The sequence below is a fragment of the Chiroxiphia lanceolata genome, chromosome 21 (assembly GCF_009829145.1).
Source record: "Chiroxiphia lanceolata isolate bChiLan1 chromosome 21, bChiLan1.pri, whole genome shotgun sequence".
In the NCBI taxonomy this organism is placed as follows: Eukaryota; Metazoa; Chordata; class Aves; order Passeriformes; family Pipridae; genus Chiroxiphia; species Chiroxiphia lanceolata.
In genome coordinates this window covers 887,696-901,206 of record NC_045657.1, presented here as the reverse complement: position 1 = coordinate 901,206, position 13,511 = coordinate 887,696, and the positions used below count along the sequence as shown (strand labels likewise).

Below are 13,511 nucleotides of genomic sequence, written 5' to 3'. Positions count from 1 at the left end.
TGAGGAGTCGTGTCCTTCTGTCTGGGCAAAGCATCAGACCTCTGATGCAAAGGACACACTAAAACATCAATTACAAGTTCTGGAGTATCTTCTTGACTTTCTAGCACGGATGATGATGCGTTCTATTCACTGCATCTTAGAAGTCTTGATTGGAACATCTATGTGTGGTCTCGCTCCCTACATCCTGGATTTGAGAACAAATTCTGTGAAGGAGCTGGAGTTAGGAGCAGTCATGCAAAGGTGGACACTTAGCTTGGACTTGGTTATTGCTGGCCTGCTTTGGAATAAGTGTCAGACATATGGTTTAGCTAAAAATAAATTAACTCATGTGATCCAAGAACTTTATTGATGCAGCAGGCACTTCACTTTACATTAAACCAACCCAGAGTCCAACCCAGGCCTTCTCTCCCACGTACAAACCCACCATTCCAACACCCCCTTCTCCCACCACCAGCTGCAGGATCTCGCTGGCCTGGACACAGCTACCTCAGAACTAAGCAGGACAGGGGATCGTGTATCACCACACCTGGATAAAGCAGCATCTGAAACACCTGTTCACTTACAGTAACAGGAGGCAGGACTGTGCCTTCTCTCTGCCTGTTAAAGAAGGGAGCGGGAGAATGTCGTGGCTCCTGGATGTGATAGTCGGAATATGCAGGAATACCTTTACTCTTCCCCCACCTTTAAGGTTAAAAGCATTCCAAGAGGAGGTTACTGTAGGATTTCAGTAGATTGTAATCTCTATAGATGGACCAGTGTTGTTTCAGCTCACTCCTTCTGAGTCCAAACCTGACCGTCATCTCTGTCCAAGTTAACAGTCTTTAAACAGTCTTTCTTGCTGTAAGAACTCTTACTATGGAGCCCAGTCCTCCTACTGCCAGTGCCTGTGGGAAAGGAGAGAGGTTACAGAGTCACTGCATCCCACACAGAACAAACACCTGACTGTTTAGCCATGGACAATGTCATCCTCCAAAATCTAACCATCTTTTGGATCTCGAGGACATCAGTGCTGCACATCACTGATGAAGCAGAATGTTGCACCCGCCGTGTCCCTGAGCAGGAGAGGAGGAGAAAGGGCTCATTTCAGTTTCATTTCTGTCCCTCAGTGTAAATGACATTTCCTTCTGAAGTCTAGAAGATGGAGGTGATTATGAAAAAATAAATATTAAAGCTGACTGCTGAAAATGGGGTGTTTACTTTGCAGCTACAATTCCAACAGAGCCCAGGGGTATCACAGTGTATGGAACCAGAGCAGGGATGAGCAGTATGAGACAGGGGAACAGGTGACTGGATGAATGCAAAGCACCCCCTCAGAGCAGAACCTGCAGGTACTGCAGGCACGTAAATGTTCTGAGCTGCCAGACCTGCCACAGCCCTTTTCCAGAGGACAGACTGGTACTACCACCCAGCTGACTCTGCTCTGAGCAAGCCACACATCCTGCCAGTAGCACCACACAAGAGAACACAAGGCTGTAAACCCTGCCCAGCCTACTCAGCCCTGCCTTGCTCCTTTCACATCAGAGGATGAGCTGCCTTACGTGTGTCCACACGCTCTGAGCACCGTCACTGCTCCCGTCAGGGCGTGTTGTGTCACCTCCCACGCCGGGAGCACCCACCCACAGTTACCTGAAAATACCCCGGTGGAAACAACAGGGAAAAAAGAAAAAAAACAAAAAGCAAGCAGAAACATGTTCTTTGCTGTCCTGAGAAATCCCCCCCTCCCTTGTCAAGGCTCTGCAAAGCTGGTGGCAGCTGCCAATAGCTGGAGTCACACTACACCAGCTCTGCCTTTACCACCACGGGAAAAAGCCCTGCACCTTGTGAAATGACACCGTGTTTGCAGCAGCTGCCCTGCCCAGGGAGGGCATTCCCAGGGATCAGTTTTCCTGGGAGGAGCACTGATAGCCTGGGCTGCAGCTAAAACCCCTGCAGTGGGGAAGAGTTCACTTGGATTCCTGCCCAGGGGCAGTGGCACCCAGCAGCTGCTCCTGGGATGTGCCTCAACCTGGAATGTGCCCCATCCTGCCACAGAGAGGGAAGAAGGTCCCACAGTCAGCTGCTGAACACATCCCACGTTCCCCATCTCACATTCCAAAGAAACAGAAGAGGCCCACTCTGGACCCCAATGGAATCTTTTTGGAGACCTCAAAAGCCTCTCCTGGGCAAACCAAACAGTTTTGCTAAATCCTGTGACTCAATGAAAACTATCAGATCTGAGGCAGGCTGGGCCCCCCTGGGCTGAACACTCACTGCAGAGGCAGCTGCTGCAGCTGCTCCATCCATCCAGACACATCCCCACTCCCTCCCTTCTCCTCTGGAGCCGCTGCAGGCGTCGGGCACCGAAGGCAGCGCAAGGCGTCTTCCAGCACACACTGCCCTGTGCCCGTGGCCAAGGGCAGGGCTTGAAATACTGGCAAAGGCTTTGTGAGTCCAGGCTCAGAGACTAAAGATAAAAGGAAATACTGTGCTCCTCAGGGATGAGGCCCTGCCTGCACCTGATTCTCTTGCAGGGGCCCTCCCAAAACCACTGACCAGGGGCCTGCCAGTGTGGCTGAGCCAAGAGTGCCCTGAACACGTACCTTTTCGTGCCACTGAAGTAATATTGCACTGCTGTTTTCTGTTGGCTTTTCAAATCCTTTATAAATGTACTTCATTAACAAGTCAACACCATTTCTGTCTAAGGAATTCACCGCTTGTTCTATTTCACTGCTTTTAAAAGATGTGAGGACTTTAAGCATCGTTCCCTGGGCCTGCTCCTGAGAAGACAAGGAAAGGAGAGGAATGTGAGAACCACAAGAGCTGGGAGCAATTCCAAGACTCGTGTTTGAGAAGAGGTAGCCACGTTCCAGGCTGGGCTATTTCTGTAGGTGATCAGTTGAGCAGTCCTGCGGTTAAAGGAGGAGAGAGGCGAGAACGCCCGGGCGTCACCCGTGTGAAGACCAGCCCGTCACCGCGGCAGCTCATTAAGCACCGCGGGAGCCGATCAGCCCTCCGGGGTGACACCGTCACCTCCCAGCTGCCGACCCCCCGGCCCCGTTACCTTCATCGCCTGGTTCCTGGTGTTGCCGGGGGAGCTGCGGATGGCGGTGTGGAAGGCTCGGAGCGCCTCCCCTGTGCGGGGGGTCAAGGACTCAAACGCTCGGTACCGGGGCAGAGCCGCGCCACGGCCGCGGGGGTCGCTCGGGGGGCCGGGCCGGGCCCGCTCCCGCCCCGCACGGGCGCTCGTGGCCGGTCCCCGCCTCCGCCCCCCGGGGCTCCCCGGGACCCTCCGGCCCCCCGTCCCAAAGGATATTGCCTGAGCAGCGCCTCCACCTCGGGGCTCGCATCGGGCTCGGCCGCCGCCGCCTCCTCGGGCTCCTCCACGAAGCGGTTCTCGTCGTACTGGTCGATGTCGAGGCGGCGGAAGCGGGAGGAGAGGGTGCTCCGCGCCATCCCCGCCCGGGACGGGCACCGGGGCCGGACGGGATCGGGGCACAGGAACAGGAACAGCATCATCGCAGCCCCGGCGGAAGCGGAACCCGGCGCGCTCCGCCCCGGCGGGCAGGGCAGGGGAGCGGGGCAGGGAGGGGGGCGGCACCGACGCGCGGCTTTATTAATGACACAAAAGAGCCTGGAAAAAATCCGAACGATGACTTTAATGTACAAATCCCGTCGCTGCAGCAGGTTCGCGGGTTTATCCGGAATCCCGAGGAAAACGGAACAGACCGGGAACGGGGAACAGCCCTTCGACCGCTTTATTGGGATCCACGTAACACTCGGACAAGGCCCCGGCACGGGCAGCCCCGGCCCCGCCGCACGCCGGGCACGGACTTTGCTGCTGAAATTTCTTAAAACTTACCAAAACAAAAAGCTGAACAAGAGACGGGCCCGAGCAGCTCCTGGAGCGCGGGTTAAAGGAATCAGTTCATCTAACCCAGGACTACATGCAGTAGTACAAATTTCAAGGACATATTACAAATACTCTGAAATTAATCTAGGGGAGGGGGAGAAAAAACTTGCTACAGACACCACAATACACAATAAATTTAGATAATTTAAAAATAAAAAAGGCAAGAGGCAGCATTTCAGCAGCAAAGTGCTCAATAAAAAGTATATTGTAAAGGGGCAGGACAGGGAGAGGAGAGAGCAGGCAGGCGAGGGCTCAGAGGAAGTAGGGCGTGGTTGTCCGAGGAGGAATGACACGCTCTGAATCTGGAACTGCACGGAATAACTTTGGTTCTCTTGTATTTACATCTTTGAAGACCATGATGGAGGCGATGTTCCCACAGCGGTAGCAGTAGTTGGGTGCTGACCATACCGTGACCAGCTTCTCATCAAACATGAACTTGTAGCCTTCGTGGACGAGCTGGTGTGCTCTGCAGATCAGCTTCAGGTTGTTGATGTGGACAAACTGCAAGGGAAGGGGGGAGGTCAGCATGCCCTGAGCCGCCCTGCCCATGCAGGGTCCTGCTCCAGCCCTGGCACAGCTGAGAACAGCACAGCACCTGGAGACCTGAGCAGTGAGGAAACCTGGGCTGCGAGGAACACCACGCAATCCAGGTAGCAGCCACAACACCAGGGCTGTGCTGTCCCCAGGCTCGATCCTTCCTGAACACGCTGTGCCAGGGTAGAGCCTGGCAAGGCCAGCGTGACAGAGCCCTGAGGAGTCTACTCACTGCTCTCCAAAGAAACAAAATTAACTCAAGAATTGTTATGAAAAATGGTATTTTTCTGTTAAATCTTTCGGAAGGTATTCCGCACAAAGCCCAGGGGCACACCAGTGAGTCTCACCACATTACACTTTTCAAAAGCAAGGTCAGTGTTAGCACACCTGACAGTCGCATTTGTGCTTTTAGGTTCAAATGGCTCATTTTTTCCAGCTCGTGCAGGCAAAGCTTCCCCACCAGCAGGACCTGCTGTCAGAGGTGTGACAGGGGAGCTCATGGCCTGGCAGTGCCTTGGTCCACTCCAACCCCCCTGGGCTCTGCAGGCGCCTCCCCAGCACAGTTACCTCGTTGGTGACCTTGGCCCCGAAGAGCCACCCTGCCCCGCGGGGGCTGATGGCCCATGTGTCCACGTCCTCGGGGTCCGACCACACCAGGTCACAGAAGGCGCCTTTGTGGGGGATCTCCTGGTTCCGCTCGATGGTCCGGATCTGATCCAGGGTCTTGATGTCTGGGGAGAGGCCCCCGTGCACACACAGGATCTGCTCGTCTATCAACTGCAGGGAAACCACCCGTGCACAGGCACTCAGCACTCGCCCAGCCCAGCCCTGGACAGGCCCCAGCCCCACAGCTCCCCCCAGAGTCTCTGCTCCCCGTTCCCAGGTGATGTCTGCACTTACAGCTGCGATGGTGAGCATGTCAAACACTTTGGTGCAGTATCTCCAGGCATTGGCATTCCCGTATTTGGTTTGGCACTCATCTGTGGGAGAGAACGTGGGATTTCATGGATCAGAGAGGCAGAGCAAACACTGAGAGCAGAACCTGTGAACTCAGTGTGTCACAGGAGCCCCACACTGGGTCCTGCTGCCGGACAGGACCAGCACCAGAAGGGGCTGAGATCTGCCTCTGACTCAGTGTCTCTAAAATTGAATGTGGCACCAAGACCCCAACAGCAACCCCGCATGCCAGAGGGCAGAGCACTGAGATGTGCCTTAAACACATTCCAAACGCAGCCACAGCCACATGAACGAATGAGAACACCCGAGTCCACTGAGCCCCGTCCCCCCAGCAGAGCCCTGGGCACTCACAGGGCTGTCAGGGCAGAGGTGCCCCAGGCATGGGGCACTCACCATAGAACCCGTACACCTGGGTGATCTGCCTGCTCTCGTGGTTGCCCCTCAGCAGCGTGATGCGGTCGGGCCACTTGGCCTTGAGAGCCAGCAGGTACGTGAAGGTCTCCAGGCTGTAATAGCCCCGGTCTACAAAGTCCCCCTGGGGGCAGAGACACCGTACATGGAGCAGCAGTCCCACAGCAGAGCACAGAGGGACACAGCCCCCCGAGCGCTGCAGGGAGCCAGGATGTGCTGGGTGCCTGGGACCGGCTCTGTGGGCACCGGCAGTGCCGGGTGTGACCCCAGCCCCGGCACGGCGGGAGCTGCGCCGGTCCCGCTGCTCCGGCGGCACAACCCCCGGGTGGGGTCCGGGACCCCGCCGAGCCCCGCGGGCAGGGCCGGCCCGCCGCACGTACCATGAAGATGTAGTTGGTGTCGGGGACCTGCCCGCCGGTCCGGAACAGCTCGCACAGGTCATAGAACTGCGGGGGGAGACACGCGTGAGGGGGCACCGCACCGGCCCGGCACTGCACCGGGGGCGGCCCGGCTCGGCGTTACCTGCCCGTGGATGTCCCCGCAGACGGTGACGGGCGTGGAGACGGGCTGGACGTTGGACTCCTCCAGCAGCAGGTCACACACATAGTCACAGAGGCGCTACAGGAGCGAGCGGGGCAGGGTCCGGGTCAGCGCCGGTACCGCCGGCCCCGCCCGCCCCGTCCCGCCCGGGCCGGCCTGGGCCAGCCCGGCCCCTTGGCCGCGGGCGCACCTTGAGGTCGTTCTCGGGCAGGTACTTGCAGAGCCGCGCGATCTCCACGTACTTGTCCAGGTCCAGCGGCGCCATCTTGGCTCGGGGCTCGGGCCGGAAGCGGGGCCGCCACTTCCGGCCAGCGGCGCGCGCCGCCGGCGCAAGCGGAAGCGCGGGACACTTCCGGCGGCACTTCCGGGCCGGGAGCGGCGATGGCGCCGCGGGCGCTGCTGGAGCTGCTGCCGGGGGGGCGGCCCCAGGCCGGGCGGTGGTGAGCGGGACAGCGGGGACGGGGACAGCGGGGACGGGGACAGCGGGGGGACCCGGGCCGGGCGGTGGTGAGCGGTACAGCGGGACGGGAACACGGACAGCGCGGGGGCCCCGCGGCCCGACCCGGCCCTGTGTGAGCGCCGCCGTCGCCCCGCAGGTACCGGCTGAGCCCGCGCGGGGAGCGGCCCCGCGCCCGGGTGGGACTCGGCTGCCTCGCCTTGCCCGGCCGCGTCCTCCTGCTGGGCGGCGCCGATCCCGCCGGCGCCTTCGCGGACGCGCATTTCGTGGAGCTGGGTGAGGGCCGGGGCTGGGCAGGGGGCGGGCGGGGCGCCCCGGGGCCCCGGGCCCGGTCCGAGCCCTCTCCCCGCCCGCAGCCCCGCTCCGCTGGGTCCCCGCCGGCTGGCGCGGGCTGCGGCCGCGCTACGAGCACGCCACGTTCCTACCCGGCCCCGGCACCCCGCGCCTCTGGGTGTTTGGCGGCGCCCACCCCGCCGGGAACCGCGGCTGCGTCCAGGTGCTGGACCCCGGTGAGTGCCCGGGAGCGGGGCGGAGGAGCGGGGCCGGGCGTCCCCTTTCCAGTTGTTCCGTTAATCCAATGTCTCAAGCAGAAACAGGCACGTGGGAGAGCCCCGCGGTGAAGGGATCGCCGCCGCAGCCCCGCACATTCCACACGTCCTCGGCTGCCATCGGGACCCGGCTGTTCGTGTTCGGAGGCGGGCACAGGGGCGCGGAGCCGGTGCGGGACCAGCGGCTGCACGTGTTCGACACAGGTACCTGTGCCGGGCCCCGCCGGGGTCTGAACCTCACCGGGCGGCTGCTCCCTCTGCTGACGGGCTCTGGCCTGCTTCGGGCGCTGGGAATTCAGACACTGCTCCAGGCACTTCCTCGGGAAGCCTTGGTGGGGCTTTGGGGTCTCTGTGGAGCTTCCAGAGTTTCCTTCCTGATGCATCTGTTCTCACGTTTTTAGCCACCCTGACCTGGTCCCAGCCAGACACTTGTGGTGACCCCCCCTCCCCTCGCCATGGCCACGCCGTGGTGGCAGTTGGGACCAAGCTCTTCATCCATGGGGGTTTGGCTGGAGATGTTTTTTACAACGACCTGTTCTGCATCGACACAAGTGAGTGTGGGTACCTTGTGGGATGTGCTTGGACTTTGGGGGACCTTGCTCTTCAAAAATACCGGCTATTAAGTGCCTGAAATATCCCTCTCTGTTTAAATCAGCAGAGCTGGTGGGGTTTGTGTAATGCACAGCCATGGGTGTGTTCTCTTCCTGCACCAGGTGACATGAGGTGGGTGAAGGTCCCAGCCACTGGTGACGTCCCCGGGGGACGAGCATCCCACTCCTCGGCAGCGTTCAGGGAGCACGTGTACATTTTTGGTGGGATAGGCCCAGAAGGGACCCTGGTTACCACGTACAAGTATCACACAGGTAGGGGGCTGCTCTCAGCCAGTGCCAGCTGGGGAGCATGGTACCTGCCCAGGCCCTGGGCCTTCCCCTGGGGTCACACTGCAGGACTAAAGGCTCGAGGCTGTGGTAATGAACAGTGTCACTGTCCCCATATGTGACAGCTGAAGCTGTGACTGTGTCTTTGCACTGCAGGGAGGCAGCAGTGGACGCTCCTGCAGTTTGAGTCCCCCATGCCTGCTGGGAGGCTGGACCACGCCATGTGTGTCATTCCCTGGCAGGCTGGGACACAGGGGGACAGGGGAGCCACCACAGCTGGGACAGAGCCACCTGTGCCAGCAGGGGACAGCGCTGGGCCCCTCCAGCAGGGCCAGGGCAGCACTGAAGACACGGTTGTGCATCTGCTGTTGGTGTTTGGGGGGATGGACACGCAGGGGCAGCTGCATGGGGACTGCCTGGTCACCCTCCTTGAGTAGTGGGGCTGTGCCCCCACAGCACCAGCATTTCCTACAGCTGGAGAGTCCCCTGGGGTTGATTTTGCCCTCAGACACCCCTGAGGGGCAGGGGCTCTGCCTGCACAGGGTCTTGCTGGCTGAGGCCTTTCAGCCCCAGGCCAGGGAACTTGCCAAGGGCCAGTGGCTTTAAGGCACTACTGGAGCTGGCACCAGAAGAGCTCCTTCTGGATTCAGTTCAATGTCTTATCTAATCCCATGGATGGGATAAGGATCACAGTTAAAATTAAAAGACCAAATTCCAATTAGATTTTTTTTTTAATAAGGTGTAGGCTACTTTTCAGTCTTCAGAAAACTGGTCTGTTTCATGTGAGACTTTAATAAAGCTCTTGAGAAGTTTTAATACTGCAAGAAAGTGTGCTTGTAGTTAAGCCAACCTCCTCCCTCACTACTGCAGGTCAAGGGTTCTGATGGATAACCTCTGGATAACTCCCTCTCCCAGCTCAAGGAAAGCTGCCCCTTTGGCAGTTACTCAGGCTGGATCCCCCCTTCCTTATTGGGATGTTACATCATACAATTGCAGGGAGGGCAAAGTCCACCTTCAGAAACAGGGAGTCCCAGCTCAGTCCAGCTCAGCAGATGCCCAACTCCTGCTTTCAAACCTCCCAGCTCTTTTCCTTTCCAGCTTTATCCACTCTAAACTCAGGCCTGTGCAGGAAGACTCACCCCCAGGTACAGCTGCTTTCCATAATCCCATAAGTGGTACCTTGAGGGGTGAGCTGCATCCATCCCTCAGGGTTAATGCAGCTCCTGGATGGAGCTGCTGTGACTGGGCAATGGAAATCACAGAACTAGAGCAGAGTCCAGTGTAAATAACAAATTTATTGTGGTCACTCCAGGTAGAAAAGCTCTACACCAAGTTCACATGACCAAGTTGTTAAATAGAATGTTCCACTGCCAATACTTCTAAACCCACATTTACACTCCCCCCCTGCTCCCTCCCCGGACATCGAGCGACTGCTAACGAAAAGCAGGATACAGCCACGTCGGGCTAGCGGTTCCAGCTCCACTCTCGAGTGAAGATTCAGAGTTACATTCCAAATTAAGAGTTCAATATTTTAAACAATGTTCCTGAGTCCAATATATACACACACCACATTCGGGGACGCCGTATCTACAACTCGTCCTTCTCTGCCGCCTCCTCCTCCCCGGGGGGAGGCCCCGCGCTGCCGTACAGCTTGCTGACGATGGGCTGCACCACCTCCTCCAGCTCCTTCTTCTGGGCCTTGAAGTCTTCGATGTCTCCGTCCTGATGGCTCTCCAGCCACTCGATCTTTTCCTCCACTGCCTTCTCTATAGTTTCCTTGTCCTCAGAGGACAGCTTCCCACCCAGCTTCTCCTTGTCCCCGATCTGGTTCTTCAGGGAATAGGCATAGCTTTCCAGCTCATTCCGGGCATCGATGCGTTCCTTGAGCTTCTTGTCCTCCTCAGCAAACTTCTCAGCGTCGTTCACCATCCTCTCGATCTCCTCGGGCGTCAGCCGGTTCTGGTCGTTGGTGATGGTGATCTTGTTCTTGTTGCCGGTGCCCTTGTCCTCGGCCGTGACCCGGAGGATCCCATTCACATCTATTTCAAAGGTGACCTCGATCTGGGGGACACCGCGGGGGGCAGGAGGGATCCCCGTGAGATCGAACGTTCCCAGGAGATGGTTGTCCTTGGTGAGGGGACGCTCACCTGGAAGACACAAGGAGATGGTTACTGTCCTAGCTGTAGTTTGTGAGACCAGAAGCCAACTTCTATCTACAAAATATCTACAGTCTTTGTGACAAGGCAGCAGCAAGAACAAGAACCCTACAGACTCCAGCGCTCCCGTGGGCCACCACAAGTGACACCCACCTTCATAGACCTTGATGGTCACAGTTGGCTGGTTGTCAGAAGCTGTGGAGAAGATCTGGGACTTCTTTGTGGGAACAACAGTGTTTCTTGGGATCAGCTTGGTCATGACACCTCCGACAGTCTCAATGCCAAGTGTCAGGGGACAGACATCGAGCAGCACCAAGTCACCTGGAACAGATCAAGGGCAAGACTGTGACACCACTTCAACTGGAAACACAACATCCCAACACTCCAGAGAGGATCCTGAAGCCTAAAGGGCACAGAACTCCAGGGACTGGAAGAAACCTAAGTTCTACTGCATTTGCCTGTCAATGCCCAGCACCCACTCTTCAGTCAACACTGAGGTGACAGTGAAGGTGTCATTACCTGTGTCCTGGTCTCCAGAGAGCACTCCAGCCTGGACAGCTGCTCCATAGGCTACAGCCTCGTCTGGGTTAATACCACGAGAAGGTTCCTTCCCATTGAAGAACTCTTTAACGAGCTGCTGGATTTTGGGGATGCGAGTTGATCCACCAACAAGGACAATCTCATCAATATCAGACTTCTTCAGGTCAGAATCTTCCAGAACTTTCTGAACAGGCTTCATTGTGGAACGGAACAGGTCCTGTGGAGACAAACCCCCCACAACTGTGAGACTGGATTGCCAACATGTCCAGTCTCCCCACTGTGCTGCTCTGGGGTACAAAGGACAACAACTGCAGAGGAGGGACACACTGGCTCATGAGCAGCCTTGGTGAGGCCCCAGCTCCGTGGCAGGGAGCAGCTGCCTGCTGTTCTGTGCAAGCAGGAGTTATTTATACCCTAAAGTGCAATGTCACAGCATGAGACACTGCACATTCCCAAGTCCCTAGCCCAGAGCTGAGGCCATGTAACTTTATCTTTCTAAACTTACCATGTTCAGCTCCTCGAACTTGGCTCGGGTGAGCGTCTCCGAGAAATCCTCTCCCTCAAAGAAGGACTCTATTTCAATCCTGGCCTGGTGCTGAGATGACAGCGCTCGCTTGGCCTTCTCCACCTCCCTCCTCAGCTTCTGCACAGCTCTGTTGTCCTTCCTGACATCTTTGCCAGTTTTCTTCTTGTAGAGTTTGATGAAATGCTCCATAACGCGCTGGTCAAAGTCTTCTCCGCCCAGGTGAGTGTCACCATTGGTAGCCACAACTTCAAAGACTCCATTGTCGATTGTGAGGAGGGAGACATCAAAAGTGCCACCGCCCAGGTCGAACACAAGGATGTTCTTCTCTCCCTCCCTCTTGTCCAGTCCATAGGCAATGGCAGCAGCTGTTCTGTACAGGGAACAGCCTGTCAGGGCTGGGGGTGCCAGCCCAGCCCTCCCCAGGGGCAGGACAGGGGTGGGTACTCACGGCTCGTTGATGATGCGCATCACGTTGAGCCCCGCGATGGTCCCGGCATCCTTGGTCGCCTGGCGCTGGGCATCGTTGAAGTAGGCTGGCACTGTCACCACTGCATGGGTCACCTGGGCAGGGAGGGAAAGACACAGCTCTGTTAGAGACAGGACAGAAAACCACAGTCTGTAGAGAGCACCAGCTGCCCAAAGCAGTGCTGGTCCCACTTTCTTTACACAGAGGTGAAGACCCACTCAACAGGGCTGCCTGAGGGGCCTGCAGTTCTGAGTGGGGTTCAGGATGTCATGGGTAGCCCTGACTCAGCCCACCCATCTCCCCTTTCCTAAAGCTGCAGCTCTAAGTTGGTACTAGCAGCTCCCATGCACTCACTTTCTTCCCCAGGTAAGCCTCTGCAGTTTCCTTCATCTTTGTCAGGACCATCGCAGAAATTTCTTCAGGAGCAAATGTTTTTGTCTGTCCCCCTCCAACATCGACCTGAATGTGGGGTTTGGCTTTCTTCTCAACCACCTGAGGAGAACAATGGATACTGTCTCATTCAATCCTTCATACAATTGTTCCCACTTGTTCCAGTGGTTTCTTCTCTCTGAAAACCATACAAAGTCTCTGTGACAGATGTAACTTAAGGGCAGTTATCACCAGGAGCTGTTGTTCCTCCCAGGAAGGCTGGGGAAACCCAGGGCTGCTCAGAAGGGCACTGTGAGTCAGATGCCTCTTCTGACTGGGACTGTAGGTCCTCCCCGATCCCCCCCTTCACACTCGGGGCCTACCTTGAAGGGCAGGTACTTGATGTCCTGCTGCACAGAGGGGTCGTTCCAGGTGCGGCCGATGAGCCGCTTGGCATCAAACACGGTGTTCTCGGGGTTAGACGTGAGCTGGTTCTTGGCAGCATCGCCGATCAGACGCTCTCCCTCGGGGGTGAACGCCACGTAGGACGGCGTGATGCGGTTCCCCTGGTCGTTGGCGATGATTTCCACGCGCCCGTTCTTGAAGACGCCCACGCTGGGGGTGGGGGGGGAGCGGAACAGTCAGGCGGCGCCGGGGCCCGCACATCCCTCCCGCCGCCCTTCCCCTCCTCCCGCAGCCTCTTCCCCGCACACTCCCGGGCCCACAGGCCCTGACCCCCCGCCCCGGCACTGCCCCAGTCCCCACGCACCAGGAGTAGGTGGTGCCCAGGTCGATGCCCACCACCGTGCCCACGTCCTCCTTCTTCTCCTCCTCGTCCGCCCTGGCGGCGCCCAGCGCCAGCAGCACCAGCAGCAGGAGCCTCATCGCGACCGCTCTGTGCGCCCACCTGCGGGGGTCACAGCGCCGGTTACACAACGGAGCGCCACGTGCGCCCCTCCCCGCGCCGCAACCGCCCGCCCTCCCCGTGCGGAACCGCCGCCGCCCCCCATCCCCGCCCGCCCTTTCCGTGCTCAGAACCGCCGCCCCGGCCCGGCCCGCGCCGCCCTTACCGTGCCCGGCCCTCACAGTCCAGCCGCCGCACCCCGATCGTCGCTGCGCCGCCAGGCCGCGCCGCCCGCCCTTTTATACCCTCCGTTACCCCTTCGTGGAGCCTCCTTATTGGCCGCCGCGCCCTCGCTGGAGCCCCTCCATTGGCCGGCTGCTACTAAGCTGGCCTCTC

General features: G+C 58.3%; 4 protein-coding genes across 4 annotated transcripts; 1 reads left to right on the top strand and 3 right to left on the bottom strand.

Moving 5' to 3' along the window:
* Positions 1 to 327: 327 nt before the first annotated feature.
* On the bottom strand, positions 328 to 3,493 carry ARPC5L (actin related protein 2/3 complex subunit 5 like). The gene is made up of 4 exons (XM_032708252.1): positions 3,293 to 3,493; positions 3,041 to 3,113; positions 2,580 to 2,756; positions 328 to 884 (listed from the first exon to the last, which is right to left on the bottom strand). The coding sequence occupies exons 1-4, from the start codon at positions 3,490 to 3,492 to the stop codon at positions 822 to 824; spliced, it is 513 nt and encodes a 170-aa protein (XP_032564143.1). The 5' UTR covers position 3,493; the 3' UTR covers positions 328 to 821.
* Positions 3,494 to 3,615: 122 nt separating this feature from the next.
* On the bottom strand, positions 3,616 to 6,658 carry PPP6C (protein phosphatase 6 catalytic subunit). Its single transcript, XM_032708251.1, has 7 exons — positions 6,522 to 6,658; positions 6,314 to 6,409; positions 6,172 to 6,237; positions 5,774 to 5,915; positions 5,324 to 5,403; positions 4,991 to 5,200; positions 3,616 to 4,390 (listed from the first exon to the last, which is right to left on the bottom strand). The coding sequence occupies exons 1-7, from the start codon at positions 6,594 to 6,596 to the stop codon at positions 4,142 to 4,144; spliced, it is 918 nt and encodes a 305-aa protein (XP_032564142.1). The 5' UTR covers positions 6,597 to 6,658; the 3' UTR covers positions 3,616 to 4,141.
* Positions 6,659 to 6,712: 54 nt separating this feature from the next.
* RABEPK (Rab9 effector protein with kelch motifs) lies at positions 6,713 to 9,035 on the top strand. The gene is made up of 7 exons (XM_032708658.1): positions 6,713 to 6,771; positions 6,910 to 7,064; positions 7,145 to 7,297; positions 7,379 to 7,540; positions 7,738 to 7,887; positions 8,050 to 8,199; positions 8,371 to 9,035. The coding sequence occupies exons 1-7, from the start codon at positions 6,713 to 6,715 to the stop codon at positions 8,649 to 8,651; spliced, it is 1,110 nt and encodes a 369-aa protein (XP_032564549.1). The 3' UTR covers positions 8,652 to 9,035.
* A 454-nt stretch (positions 9,036 to 9,489) lies between these two features.
* On the bottom strand, positions 9,490 to 13,477 carry HSPA5 (heat shock protein family A (Hsp70) member 5). The gene is made up of 9 exons (XM_032708250.1): positions 13,342 to 13,477; positions 13,041 to 13,178; positions 12,655 to 12,886; positions 12,257 to 12,394; positions 11,885 to 11,997; positions 11,416 to 11,806; positions 10,890 to 11,127; positions 10,524 to 10,691; positions 9,490 to 10,361 (listed from the first exon to the last, which is right to left on the bottom strand). Exons 2-9 carry the CDS (start codon positions 13,154 to 13,156, stop codon positions 9,802 to 9,804), a joined length of 1,956 nt encoding a protein of 651 aa, XP_032564141.1. The 5' UTR covers positions 13,157 to 13,178; positions 13,342 to 13,477; the 3' UTR covers positions 9,490 to 9,801.
* Positions 13,478 to 13,511: the final 34 nt, after the last annotated feature.

Excerpts from the sequence above, each read along its gene's own strand:
- RABEPK (XM_032708658.1), top strand. The coding sequence starts at position 6,713 with ATGGCGCCGCGGGCGCTGCTGGAGCTGCTGCCGGGGGGGCGGCCCCAG. Across the intron at positions 7,541-7,737 it reads GCTGCACGTGTTCGACACAG|CCACCCTGACCTGGTCCCAG; the intron begins GTACCTGTGCCG and ends TCACGTTTTTAG. Across the intron at positions 7,888-8,049 it reads CCTGTTCTGCATCGACACAA|GTGACATGAGGTGGGTGAAG; the intron begins GTGAGTGTGGGT and ends TTCCTGCACCAG.
- PPP6C (XM_032708251.1), bottom strand. The coding sequence starts at position 6,596 with ATGGCGCCGCTGGACCTGGACAAGTACGTGGAGATCGCGCGGCTCTGC. Across the intron at positions 5,201-5,323 it reads ACATGCTCACCATCGCAGCT|TTGATAGACGAGCAGATCCT; the intron begins GTAAGTGCAGAC and ends GTTTCCCTGCAG. Across the intron at positions 4,391-4,990 it reads GGGCCAAGGTCACCAACGAG|TTTGTCCACATCAACAACCT; the intron begins GTAACTGTGCTG and ends CTTCCCTTGCAG.
- HSPA5 (XM_032708250.1), bottom strand. The coding sequence starts at position 13,156 with ATGAGGCTCCTGCTGCTGGTGCTGCTGGCGCTGGGCGCCGCCAGGGCG. Across the intron at positions 11,998-12,256 it reads AGGCTTACCTGGGGAAGAAA|GTGACCCATGCAGTGGTGAC; the intron begins GTGAGTGCATGG and ends CTCCCTGCCCAG. Across the intron at positions 11,128-11,415 it reads AGTTCGAGGAGCTGAACATG|GACCTGTTCCGTTCCACAAT; the intron begins GTAAGTTTAGAA and ends TTGTCTCCACAG.
- ARPC5L (XM_032708252.1), bottom strand. The coding sequence starts at position 3,492 with ATGCTGTTCCTGTTCCTGTGCCCCGATCCCGTCCGGCCCCGGTGCCCG. Across the intron at positions 3,114-3,292 it reads GTGGAGGCGCTGCTCAGGCA|AGGGGAGGCGCTCCGAGCCT; the intron begins ATATCCTTTGGG and ends GACCCCCCGCAC. Across the intron at positions 885-2,579 it reads TACTTCAGTGGCACGAAAAG|GCACTGGCAGTAGGAGGACT; the intron begins GTACGTGTTCAG and ends CCTTTCCCACAG.